General features: G+C 36.3%; 1 protein-coding gene across 1 annotated transcript in view; it reads right to left on the bottom strand.

The window, feature by feature from the left end:
• LOC146072996 (integumentary mucin B.1-like) overlaps positions 1-14,026 on the bottom strand; it is a 197,297-nt gene that overhangs the window by 41,109 nt on the left and 142,162 nt on the right. Inside the window, exon 5 of the mRNA XM_083180168.1 lies at positions 405-425. Within this exon, the coding sequence (XP_083036294.1) occupies positions 405-425 (21 nt within the window). The remainder of the gene's footprint in view (positions 1-404; positions 426-14,026) is intronic.

Genomic DNA, 14,026 nt, shown 5'->3' with positions numbered 1-14,026 from the left:
ATTCAAACGTGATTGCAAAGCACAATGTATAGCAATTGGAAAAGCCTTGTTGCAGTGCAGGTAGGGCAAATGGAACAGGTGTAGAGATGGTTGGATTTTGGTGGGGTGTAATCAAACTAATATCGAAAAATGCAGGGTAAATAGAAATTAGCCAGTATTTATACTAAGCACTACAACAAACAGTTCAAATCTAACTCTCTTTGCATTTATTACTTTTGAGCTAATTGTAATGCAACATGTTTTTTCCCATTTCCTAAAGAATGTGCTTTGCAATCAGAGTTAAATAACCCCCCAATTTTATGTCTCTTAAGATAACATTGACATGACATGCCGACCTGTTATTACAATACTGTATGTCATTAATAATTTTTTGCTCAATAGGGATTTTATAGTGAGATGCTTACCTCCTTGACCTTGTGCAGTTTCTGGATAAAAATATAGAAAAGTGCGTCATATATTTCAGTAACAAGAAATCAAGCAAGTATGTTAAATGCATTGTAGCTCTCAGCACTTTCTATAACTTCCGATTAATTCATTTTGTGGACTTTTTAAACAATAATATGTGTTTCAAGAAAAAACAAACAGGACTAGCCAAATCAGGATTGCAAAAATGAATGTCATCTTTTGTTTATTGACTAAATTGGGATAGCAGGGATGTAATAGCGAAATGCTCACCATTTTCACTTTGTCCAGTTTCTAAAAATATAAATAGAAAAGAATAACATTTATGTTAGTTAAAAAACAAATATGAAATACGATAAATTATGTACTAGAGAAATATTTTTAAACACAAATTTATTTTGAAGAAAACTTTAAAATGACATTCTAAAGTATTATTACAATATGTAATCAATTATTATTTTGGTGTAATTGTGATAACAGAGCTGTCAAAGTTAGACGCTTACCTGCGATAGATCCTGCAGTTACTGGAAGAGAATAAAACAAGAATGTAATTTATTTTAGTAACAAAGAAGAAAGCAAACAAGCAAGTTCATATCTTTGTAACTTTTTGGCACTTTCTAATAATATTATTTATTTTGTGATTTTAAACTTATGGTGGTTATTCAAACGTGATTGCAAAGCACAATATATAGCAATTGGAAAAGCCTTGCTGCAGTGCAGGTACGGAAAATGGAACAGGTGTAGAGAGGGTAGGATTTTGGTGGGGTGTAATCAAACTAAAGTAAAAAAAAAATGTAGAGTAAATAGAAAATAGCCAGTATTTATACTAAGCTGAAAAATAAACAGTTGAAATCTAAAGCTTTCATATTTTTGTAACTTTTTGGCACATTCTAAAGAGTATTATTTATTTTGAAATTTCAAAGTTATGACAGTTATTCAAACGTGATTGCAAAGCACAATATATAGCAATTGGAAAAGCCTTGTTGCAGTGCAGGTAGGGCAAATGGAACAGGTGTAGAGATGGTTGGATTTTGGTGGGGTGTAATCAAACTAATATCGAAAAATGCAGGGTAAATAGAAATTAGCCAGTATTTATACTAAGCACTACAACAAACAGTTCAAATCTAACTCTCTTTGCATTTATTACTTTTGAGCTAATTGTAATGCAACATGTTTTTCCCATTTCCTAAAGAATGTGCTTTGCAATCAGAGTTAAATAACCCCCCAATTTTATGTGTCTTAAGATAACATTGACATGACATGACATGCCGACCTGTTATTACAATACTGTATGTCAGGGGTCGGGAACCAATAGCTCGCGAGCCAGGTGTGGCTCTTTTGATGATTGCGTATGGCTCGCAGGGGCGTGACCTGACTGGGGAAGCAGCAGGACGTGTATTTGCTGAGCTCCTGCTGCTGATCCCCCTTAACGGCTATAACAACTAATTCTGGAGGCACCCCCACTCCAAACTACCCTGCCCTTACACCCCACTAACCTGAGCTGTGTGCTGCGGAGCCGGGAGGCCACTCGGAGGCCTCTGCAGGTTGCGGCCTAGCTCATACCCTGAAGCCGCGGCCTAAATTTGTGACCCGGTCCGGAGGAGAGGAGGCGCCAAAAGAACAAGCCGGAAGGGGGGAGACGGCGGGCACCACACACCGGGCACCGGACGCCCTCGTCTCCCCACACTAACCTAGAGGATGCTGTGCCGCTCCCGATCCCGGGGCTGAGCCGCGACACACCGCCGACCAAACGCCGGGCGCCATCTTGGAGGCTGCGGCCCCACTAACCCCGCCAGCCTTGCACCGGGACCTGACGCCGCAGAGGAGAACCGGGGGACACAGAATACTCCTACCCGCTCTTGCCTCCTCACACCAGACTGACAGACGCTGCGCTGCGCTGCTCCCGGAGACGGAGCTGAGACGCAGCAAACCACAGACCGGACGCCATCTTGGGAGTTGCACCCCCACACACCCAGGCAGCCCCGCACAGTACCCTCAGCCCGACACCGCCGGGAAGGTAAGCGGTAAACCTCACCAAGTACCAACCAGACTACAAAGACATCAGCAAATCCATGCAGCACCAGAAGTCGCATTAATGGTGAGTATTATAACAACATTATTTAAAAGAATAAATTCAGAGGCGTTTTATACTGACATTTAGTTGAATTCACTTTTAAAATATATTATATGGCTCTCACTGAAATAAATTTCCAAATATTTTGCTTTCATGGCTCTCTTAGTCAAAAAGGTTCCTGACCCCTGCTGTATGTCATTAATTATTTTTTGCTCAATAGGGATTTTATAGTGAGATGCTTACCTCCTTGACCTTGTGCAGTTTCTGGATAAAAATATAGAAAAGTGCGTCATATATTTCAGTAACAAGAAATCAAGCAAGTATGTTAAATGCATTGTAGCTCTCAGCACTTTCTATAACTTCCGATTAATTCATTTTGTGGACTTTTTAAACAATAATATGTGTTTCAAGAAAAAACAAACAGGACTAGCCAAATCAGGATTGCAAAAATGAATGTCATCTTTTGTTTATTGACTAAATTGGGATAGCAGGGATGTAATAGCGAAATGCTCACCATTTTCACTTTGTCCAGTTTCTAAAAATATAAATAGAAAAGAATAACATTTATGTTAGTTAAAATTCAAATATGAAATACGATTAATTATGTACTAGAGAATTATTTTTAAACACAAATTTATTTTGAACAAAACTTTAAAATGACATTCTAAAGTATTATTACAATATATCATCCATTATTATTTTGGTGTAATTGTGATAACAGAGCTGTCAAAGTTAGACGCTTACCTGCGATAGATCCTGCAGTTACTGGAAGAGAATAAAAAAAGAATGTAATTTATTTTAGTAACAAAGAAGAAAGCAAACAAGCAAGTTCATATCTTTGTAACTTTTTGGCACTTTCTAATAATATTATTTGTTTTGTGATTTTAAAATTATGGTGGTTATTCAAACGTGATTGCAAAGCACAATATATAGCAATTGGAAAAGCCTTGCTGCAGTGCAGGTACGGAAAATGGAACAGGTGTAGAGAGGGTTGGATTTTGGTGGGGTGTAATCAAACTAAAATAAAAAAAATGTAGAGTAAATAGAAAATAGCCAGTATTTATACTAAGCAGAAAAAGAAACAGTTGAAATCTAAATCTTTCATATCTTTTTAACTTTTTGGCACATTCTAAAGAATATTATTTATTTAGAAATGTCAAAGTTATGACAGTTATTCAAACGTGATTGCAAAGCACAATGTATAGCAATTGGAAAAGCCTTGTTGCACTGCCGGTAGGGCAAATGGAACAGATGTAGAGAGGGTTGGATTTTGGTGGGGTGTAATCAAACTAATATCGAAAAATGCAGGGTAAATAGAAATTAGCCAGTATTTATACTAAGCAGTACTACAATCAGTTCAAATCTAACTCTCTTTGCACTTATTACTTTTGAGCTAATTGAAATGCAACATGGTTTTCCCCATTTCCTAAAGAATATGCTTTGCCATCAGAGTGAAATAACTCCCCAATTTATGTGTCTTAAGATAACATTGACATGACATGCCAACCTGTTATTACAATACTGTAAATCATTAATCATTTTTTGATCAATAAGGCATTTATAGTGAGATGCTTACCTCCTTGACCTTGTGCAGTTTCTGGATAAAAATATAGAAAAGTGTGTCATATATTTCAGTAACAAGAAATCAAGCAAGTATGTTAAATGCATTGTAGCTCTCAGCACTTTCTATAACTTCTGTTTAATTCATTTTGTGGACTTTTTAAACAATAATATGTGTTTCAAGAAAAAACAAACAGGACTAGCCAAATCAGGATTGAAAAAATGAATGTCATCTTTTGTTTATTGACTAATTTGGGATAGCAGGGATGTAATAGCGAGATGCTCACCATTTTCACTTTGTCCAGTTTCTAAAAATATAAATAGAAAAGAATAACATTTATGTTAGTTAAAAAACAAATATGAAATACGATAAATTATGTACTAGAGAAATATTTTTAAACACAAATTTATTTTGAAGAAAACTTTAAAATGACATTCTAAAGTATTATTACAATATGTAATCAATTATTATTTTGGTGTAATTGTGATAACAGAGCTGTCAAAGTTAGACGCTTACCTGCGATAGATCTTGCAGTTACTGGAAGAGAATAAAACAAGAATGTAATTTATTTTAGTAACAAAGAAGAAAGCAAACAAGCAAGTTCATATCTTTGTAACTTTTTGGCACTTTCTAATAATATTATTTATTTTGTGATTTTAAACTTATGGTGGTTATTCAAACGTGATTGCAAAGCACAATATATAGCAATTGGAAAAGCCTTGCTGCAGTGCAGGTACGGAAAATGGAACAGGTGTAGAGAGGGTAGGATTTTGGTGGGGTGTAATCAAACTAAAATAAAAAAAAATGTAGAGTAAATAGAAAATAGCCAGAATTTATACTAAGCTGAAAAATAAACAGTTGAAATCTAAATCTTTCATATTTTTGTAACTTTTTGGCACATTCTAAAGAGTATTATTTATTTTGAAATTTCAAAGTTATGACAGTTATTCAAACGTGATTGCAAAGCACAATATATAGCAATTGGAAAAGCCTTGTTGCAGTGCAGGTAGGGCAAATGGAACAGGTGTAGAGATGGTTGGATTTTGGTGGGGTGTAATCAAACTAATATCGAAAAATGCAGGGTAAATAGAAATTAGCCAGTATTTATACTAAGCACTACAACAAACAGTTCAAATCTAACTCTCTTTGCATTTATTACTTTTGAGCTAATTGTAATGCAACATGTTTTTCCCATTTCCTAAAGAATGTGCTTTGCCATCAGAGTTAAATAACCCCCCAATTTTATGTGTCTTAAGATAACATTGACATGACATGACATGCCGACCTGTTATTACAATACTGTATGTCATTAATTATTTTTTGCTCAATAGGGATTTTATAGTGAGATGCTTACCTCCTTGACCTTGTGCAGTTTCTGGATAAAAATATAGAAAAGTGCGTCATATATTTCAGTAACAAGAAATCAAGCAAGTATGTTAAATGCATTGTAGCTCTCAGCACTTTCTATAACTTCCGATTAATTCATTTTGTGGACTTTTTAAACAATAATATGTGTTTCAAGAAAAAACAAACAGGACTAGCCAAATCAGGATTGCAAAAATGAATGTCATCTTTTGTTTATTGACTAAATTGGGATAGCAGGGATGTAATAGCGAAATGCTCACCATTTTCACTTTGTCCAGTTTCTAAAAATATAAATAGAAAAGAATAACATTTATGTTAGTTAAAATTCAAATATGAAATACGATTAATTATGTACTAGAGAATTATTTTTAAACACAAATTTATTTTGAACAAAACTTTAAAATGACATTCTAAAGTATTATTACAATATATCATCCATTATTATTTTGGTGTAATTGTGATAACAGAGCTGTCAAAGTTAGACGCTTACCTGCGATAGATCCTGTAGTTACTGGAAGAGAATAAAAAAAGAATGTAATTTATTTTAGTAACAAAGAAGAAAGCAAACAAGCAAGTACATATCTTTGTAACTTTTTGGCACTTTCTAATAATATTATTTGTTTTGTGAACTTATGGTGGTTATTCAAACGTGATTGCAAAGCACAATATATAGCAATTGGAAAAGCCTTGCTGCAGTGCAGGTACGGAAAATGGAACAGGTGTAGAGAGGGTTGGATTTTGGTGGGGTGTAATCAAACTAAAATAAAAAAAATGTAGAGTAAATAGAAAATAGCCAGTATTTATACTAAGCAGAAAAAGAAACAGTTGAAATCTAAATCTTTCATATCTTTTTAACTTTTTGGCACATTCTAAAGAGTATTATTTATTTAGAAATGTCAAAGTTATGACAGTTATTCAAACGTGATTGCAAAGCACAATGTATAGCAAATGGAACAGATGTAGAGAGGGTTGGATTTTGGTGGGGTGTAATCAAACTAATATCGAAAAATGCAGGGTAAATAGAAATTAGCCAGTATTTATACTAAGCAGTACTACAATCAGTTCAAATCTAACTCTCTTTGCACTTATTACTTTTGAGCTAATTGAAATGGGTACTTGTTTCCTAGAACGGCCACAATCGTGAGTGATCGTGGCTCTTAATTAAGGGACACGATCCTCACGATGTGGCCGATTTTTTACAATTTTTTCACTTTGATTGACAGAAATCGGGTCAATCGGTCGGTCGCGACCAATTAAAATCGGCCGCGATGCGACCGACCGATTGACCCGATTTTTCCATAGACTTCAATGTTAAAAAATCTTTTAACATTGAAATCGGTCGGTCTTGTGCCATTATAATGGCACAAGATGAGATGGACTTGATTAAGTCCATCTCACATAGGGAAAAATGATAAAAAAGGTGAAATGGGCCAATATGACCCATTTCACATTTTTTATGTGCCCGCCATGACCCCACGATAGACGTGAACCCGAAGCGTGGCGAGCGCAGCGAGCCCGCGAGGGGCGGCGGTGCGCGTCCTCCGACCTTTTCATTCCCCTACTATCCACTAGGGCGTGGAGTGAGAATATAATAGTGTGGCGAGCGCAGCGAGCCACCGAGCCCGAAGCGTGGCGAGCGCAGCGAGCCCCGCGAGGGGACGCGTATACCTGTGAAGTTAGACGCGTCCCCTCGCGGGGCTCGCTGCGCTCGCCACGCTTCGGGCTCGGTGGCTCGCTGCGCTCGCCACACTATTATATTCTCACTCCACGCCCTAGTGGATAGTAGGGGAATGAAAAGGTCGGAGGACGCGCACCGCCGCCCCTCGCGGGCTCGCTGCGCTCGCCACGCTTCGGGTTCACGTCTATCGTGGGGTCTAGCACACTTATTAACATTTGGGGGGGCAATTGAAACAAATCTGGTGAAAAAAAAAAAAAAATCGGGTGAAAAATCGGTCGATCGGATCTGTCGCATCGTATGCGACCAAATCGCATGCGATGCGATCGATCCGATTTTTTATCTTACGACCACAACGATCTAAATCGTTGTGGCCGTTCTAGGAAACAAGTACCTTGAAATGCAACATGGTTTTCCCCATTTCCTAAAGAATATGCTTTGCCATCAGAGTGAAATAACTCCCCAATTTATGTGTCTTAAGATAACATTGACATGACATGCCAACCTGTTATTACAATACTGTAAATCATTAATCATTTTTTGATCAATAAGGCATTTATAGTGAGATGCTTACCTCCTTGACCTTGTGCAGTTTCTGGATAAAAATATAGAAAAGTGTGTCATATATTTCAGTAACAAGAAATCAAGCAAGTATGTTAAATGCATTGTAGCTCTCAGCACTTTCTATAACTTCTGTTTAATTCATTTTGTGGACTTTTTAAACAATAATATGTGTTTCAAGAAAAAACAAACAGGACTAGCCAAATCAGGATTGAAAAAATGAATGTCATCTTTTGTTTATTGACTAATTTGGGATAGCAGGGATGTAATAGCGAGATGCTCACCATTTTCACTTTGTCCAGTTTCTAAAAATATAAATAGAAAAGAATAACATTTATGTTAGTTAAAAAACAAATATGAAATACGATAAATTATGTACTAGAGAAATATTTTTAAACACAAATTTATTTTGAAGAAAACTTTAAAATGACATTCTAAAGTATTATTACAATATGTAATCAATTATTATTTTGGTGTAATTGTGATAACAGAGCTGTCAAAGTTAGACGCTTACCTGCGATAGATCCTGCAGTTACTGGAAGAAAATAAAACAAGAATGTAATTTATTTTAGTAACAAAGAAGAAAGCAAACAAGCAAGTTCATATCTTTGTAACTTTTTGGCACTTTCTAATAATATTATTTATTTTGTGATTTTAAACTTATGGTGGTTATTCAAACGTGATTGCAAAGCACAATATATAGCAATTGGAAAAGCCTTGCTGCAGTGCAGGTACGGAAAATGGAACAGGTGTAAAGAGGGTAGGATTTTGGTGGGGTGTAATCAAACTAAAATAAAAAAAAATGTAGAGTAAATAGAAAATAGCCAGTATTTATACTAAGCTGAAAAATAAACAGTTGAAATCTAAATCTTTCATATTTTTGTAACTTTTTGGCACATTCTAAAGAGTATTATTTATTTTGAAATTTCAAAGTTATGACAGTTATTCAAACGTGATTGCAAAGCACAATATATAGCAATTGGAAAAGCCTTGTTGCAGTGCAGGTAGGGCAAATGGAACAGGTGTAGAGATGGTTGGATTTTGGTGGGGTGTAATCAAACTAATATCGAAAAATGCAGGGTAAATAGAAATTAGCCAGTATTTATACTAAGCACTACAACAAACAGTTCAAATCTAACTCTCTTTGCATTTATTACTTTTGAGCTAATTGTAATGCAACATGTTTTTCCCATTTCCTAAAGAATGTGCTTTGCCATCAGAGTTAAATAACCCCCCAATTTTATGTGTCTTAAGATAACATTGACATGACATGACATGCCGACCTGTTATTACAATACTGTATGTCATTAATTATTTTTTGCTCAATAGGGATTTTATAGTGAGATGCTTACCTCCTTGACCTTGTGCAGTTTCTGGATAAAAATATAGAAAAGTGCGTCATATATTTCAGTAACAAGAAATCAAGCAAGTATGTTAAATGCATTGTAGCTCTCAGCACTTTCTATAACTTCCGATTAATTCATTTTGTGGACTTTTTAAACAATAATATGTGTTTCAAGAAAAAACAAACAGGACTAGCCAAATCAGGATTGCAAAAATGAATGTCATCTTTTGTTTATTGACTAAATTGGGATAGCAGGGATGTAATAGCGAAATGCTCACCATTTTCACTTTGTCCAGTTTCTAAAAATATAAATAGAAAAGAATAACATTTATGTTAGTTAAAATTCAAATATGAAATACGATTAATTATGTACTAGAGAATTATTTTTAAACACAAATTTATTTTGAACAAAATTTTAAAATGACATTCTAAAGTATTATTACAATATATCATCCATTATTATTTTGGTGTAATTGTGATAACAGAGCTGTCAAAGTTAGACGCTTACCTGCGATAGATCCTGTAGTTACTGGAAGAGAATAAAAAAAGAATGTAATTTATTTTAGTAACAAAGAAGAAAGCAAACAAGCAAGTACATATCTTTGTAACTTTTTGGCACTTTCTAATAATATTATTTGTTTTGTGAACTTATGGTGGTTATTCAAACGTGATTGCAAAGCATAATATATAGCAATTGGAAAAGCCTTGCTGCAGTGCAGGTACGGAAAATGGAACAGGTGTAGAGAGGGTTGGATTTTGGTGGGGTGTAATCAAACTAAAATAAAAAAAATGTAGAGTAAATAGAAAATAGCCAGTATTTATACTAAGCAGAAAAAGAAACAGTTGAAATCTAAATCTTTCATATCTTTTTAACTTTTTGGCACATTCTAAAGAGTGTTATTTATTTAGAAATGTCAAAGTTATGACAGTTATTCAAACGTGATTGCAAAGCACAATGTATAGCAATTGGAAAAGCCTTGTTGCACTGCCGGTAGGGCAAATGGAACAGATGTAGAGAGGGTTGGATTTTGGTGGGGTGTAATCAAACTAATATCGAAAAATGCAGGGTAAATAGAAATTAGCCAGTATTTATACTAAGCAGTACTACAATCAGTTCAAATCTAACTCTCTTTGCACTTATTACTTTTGAGCTAATTGAAATGCAACATGGTTTTCCCCATTTCCTAAAGAATATGCTTTGCCATCAGAGTGAAATAACTCCCCAATTTATGTGTCTTAAGATAACATTGACATGACATGCCAACCTGTTATTACAATACTGTAAATCATTAATCATTTTTTGATCAATAAGGCATTTATAGTGAGATGCTTACCTCCTTGACCTTGTGCAGTTTCTGGATAAAAATATAGAAAAGTGTGTCATATATTTCAGTAACAAGAAATCAAGCAAGTATGTTAAATGCATTGTAGCTCTCAGCACTTTCTATAACTTCTGTTTAATTCATTTTGTGGACTTTTTAAACAATAATATGTGTTTCAAGAAAAAACAAACAGGACTAGCCAAATCAGGATTGAAAAAATGAATGTCATCTTTTGTTTATTGACTAATTTGGGATAGCAGGGATGTAATAGCGAGATGCTCACCATTTTCACTTTGTCCAGTTTCTAAAAATATAAATAGAAAAGAATAACATTTATGTTAGTTAAAAAACAAATATGAAATACGATAAATTATGTACTAGAGAAATATTTTTAAACACAAATTTATTTTGAAGAAAACTTTAAAATGACATTCTAAAGTATTATTACAATATGTAATCAATTATTATTTTGGTGTAATTGTGATAACAGAGCTGTCAAAGTTAGACGCTTACCTGCGATAGATCCTGCAGTTACTGGAAGAAAATAAAACAAGAATGTAATTTATTTTAGTAACAAAGAAGAAAGCAAACAAGCAAGTTCATATCTTTGTAACTTTTTGGCACTTTCTAATAATATTATTTATTTTGTGATTTTAAACTTATGGTGGTTATTCAAACGTGATTGCAAAGCACAATATATAGCAATTGGAAAAGCCTTGCTGCAGTGCAGGTACGGAAAATGGAACAGGTGTAAAGAGGGTAGGATTTTGGTGGGGTGTAATCAAACTAAAATAAAAAAAATGTAGAGTAAATAGAAAATAGCCAGTATTTATACTAAGCTGAAAAATAAACAGTTGAAATCTAAATCTTTCATATTTTTGTAACTTTTTGGCACATTCTAAAGAGTATTATTTATTTTGAAATTTCAAAGTTATGACAGTTATTCAAACGTGATTGCAAAGCACAATATATAGCAATTGGAAAAGCCTTGTTGCAGTGCAGGTAGGGCAAATGGAACAGGTGTAGAGATGGTTGGATTTTGGTGGGGTGTAATCAAACTAATATCGAAAAATGCAGGGTAAATAGAAATTAGCCAGTATTTATACTAAGCACTACAACAGTGGTGGCCAACCTGTGGCTCTTGAGCCTCATGCGGCTCTCCCCCTTGTAAAGTGCGGCTCCTGCTCCCACTGCTGCCCGCCGCCCACTGTCTGTCCCAGTCACCCCTGCTGCCGGTTCCCTGAATCCCTTCTCCTTCTGAGGGGAGGGAAGGAGAGCGCTCATCGCGCATCTCTCCTACCCCTTACTGTGCATCCTTGTGACTGGGCCATCCGCCAATCAGAGCTCAGTCACAGGGAAGTGAGGGGGAAGGAGACGCGCGGTGTGCTGTGCTCTCCTCCCATCGGTGACATGACAGGAGGACTGCAGGGGGACACCAGACTGTCCTCTCCTCGCCTGGCAGCAGCAGCAACAACGGTGAGTGCTGCTGCTTAGAAATTTGCACTATGGGGGCATAGTAGTTTGTGGCACTGTGGGGGCATAGCCAGAGCCGAATTTCCCATTAGGCACATGAGGCACCGGCCTAGGGGCGGCACATATTTGGGGGCGGCACTTGGATGCCTGTGATAGTACTGTCAGCCCAAAATGTACCAATAACTGCAAAATATCCACTGTACTGTACTATATTCCATCTTAAATAGGGTGTAAATGGATAGGACATGCAGATACTGCCCCTATAAACTGTCCTACTTAGTAAACATTATTGTTGTGCCTAGGGGCGCCCTCCTCCCTAAATACGCCCCTGGGCATAGCAGTTTGTGGCACTGTAGGGGCATAGCAGTTTGTGGCACTGTGGGGGCATACCCAGCACCGTGTGGTGCATACCTGGCACCGTGGGGGGCATATGTGTATCTGGCACTATTGGAGCCATATTTGTATCACACACACCCAAGGGGGTCAAAATAGACTACACCCCTTTTTTTGGCGCATGCGCCTTCGGCGCACGCATGATGTCGGCTCTTTAGCTTGACTACCAATATTTTTTGGCTCTTTACCTCTGACCGGTTGGCCACCCCTGCACTACAACAAACAGTTCAAATCTAACTCTCTTTGCATTTATTACTTTTGAGCTAATTGTAATGCAACATGTTTTTCCCATTTCCTAAAGAATGTGCTTTGCCATCAGAGTTAAATAACCCCCCAATTTTATGTGTCTTAAGATAACATTGACATGACATGACATGCCGACCTGTTATTACAATACTGTATGTCATTAATTATTTTTTGCTCAATAGGGATTTTATAGTGAGATGCTTACCTCCTTGACCTTGTGCAGTTTCTGGATAAAAATATAGAAAAGTGCGTCATATATTTCAGTAACAAGAAATCAAGCAAGTATGTTAAATGCATTGTAGCTCTCAGCACTTTCTATAACTTCCGATTAATTCATTTTGTGGACTTTTTAAACAATAATATGTGTTTCAAGAAAAAACAAACAGGACTAGCCAAATCAGGATTGCAAAAATGAATGTCATCTTTTGTTTATTGACTAAATTGGGATAGCAGGGATGTAATAGCGAAATGCTCACCATTTTCACTTTGTCCAGTTTCTAAAAATATAAATAGAAAAGAATAACATTTATGTTAGTTAAAATTCAAATATGAAATACGATTAATTATGTACTAGAGAATTATTTTTAAACACAAATTTATTTTGAACAAAACTTTAAAATGACATTCTAAAGTATTATTACAATACATCATCCATTATTATTTTGGTGTAATTGTGATAACAGAGCTGTCAAAGTTAGACGCTTACCTGCGATAGATCCTGTAGTTACTGGAAGAGAATAAAAAAAGAATGTAATTTATTTTAGTAACAAAGAAGAAAGCAAACAAGCAAGTACATATCTTTGTAACTTTTTGGCACTTTCTAATAATATTATTTGTTTTGTGAACTTATGGTGGTTATTCAAACGTGATTGCAAAGCATAATATATAGCAATTGGAAAAGCCTTGCTGCAGTGCAGGTACGGAAAATGGAACAGGTGTAGAGAGGGTTGGATTTTGGTGGGGTGTAATCAAACTAAAATAAAAAAAATGTAGAGTAAATAGAAAATAGCCAGTATTTATACTATGCAGAAAATAGGATTTATGGTCTTACCTTGATAAATCCCTTTCTTTGAGTCCATAGGGGGCACAGGAGTTCACACTGGGTATGAGAGGTGAGGTAGCAGAGCGTGCACCAAAGGGTTACAAAAATGTACCCAGCATGCTCCTTGCCTCCCTTCTCCCTCATAACCCACCCCCTGACCCTGGGTCACCAGTTTCGTTAGCAAGCCCAAGGTAGGAGCAGAGCCAGAGGAGAAGGAAGAGCAAACGCACACCCACATAGCATACAGGCCCTAAAGCCATGGAACTTTCCTACATAGGAAGCCCCGCTACCAGGTGCGTCTGGGAGGGCGTCCTGTGCCCCCTATGGACTCAAAGAAAGGGATTTATCAAGGTAAGACCATAAATCCTATTTTCTTTTTCGTCCACTAGGGGGCACAGGAGTTCACGCTGGGACGTCCTAAAGCTGTCCCCTCACGGGTGGGGGACGCTCCTGGACTGCGGAAAGCACATGTCTACCAAACTGTGCATTAGCCGATGCAAAGGTATCAAATGCATAAAACTTGATAAAGGTCTAGGAAGAGGACCAAGTAGCCACCTTACAGAGCTG

Source organism: Crinia signifera, chromosome 4, assembly GCF_055691185.1.
Source record: "Crinia signifera chromosome 4, ASM5569118v1, whole genome shotgun sequence".
NCBI lineage: Eukaryota > Metazoa > Chordata > Amphibia > Anura > Myobatrachidae > Crinia > Crinia signifera.
This window is presented reverse-complemented; position numbering and strand designations above follow the sequence as displayed.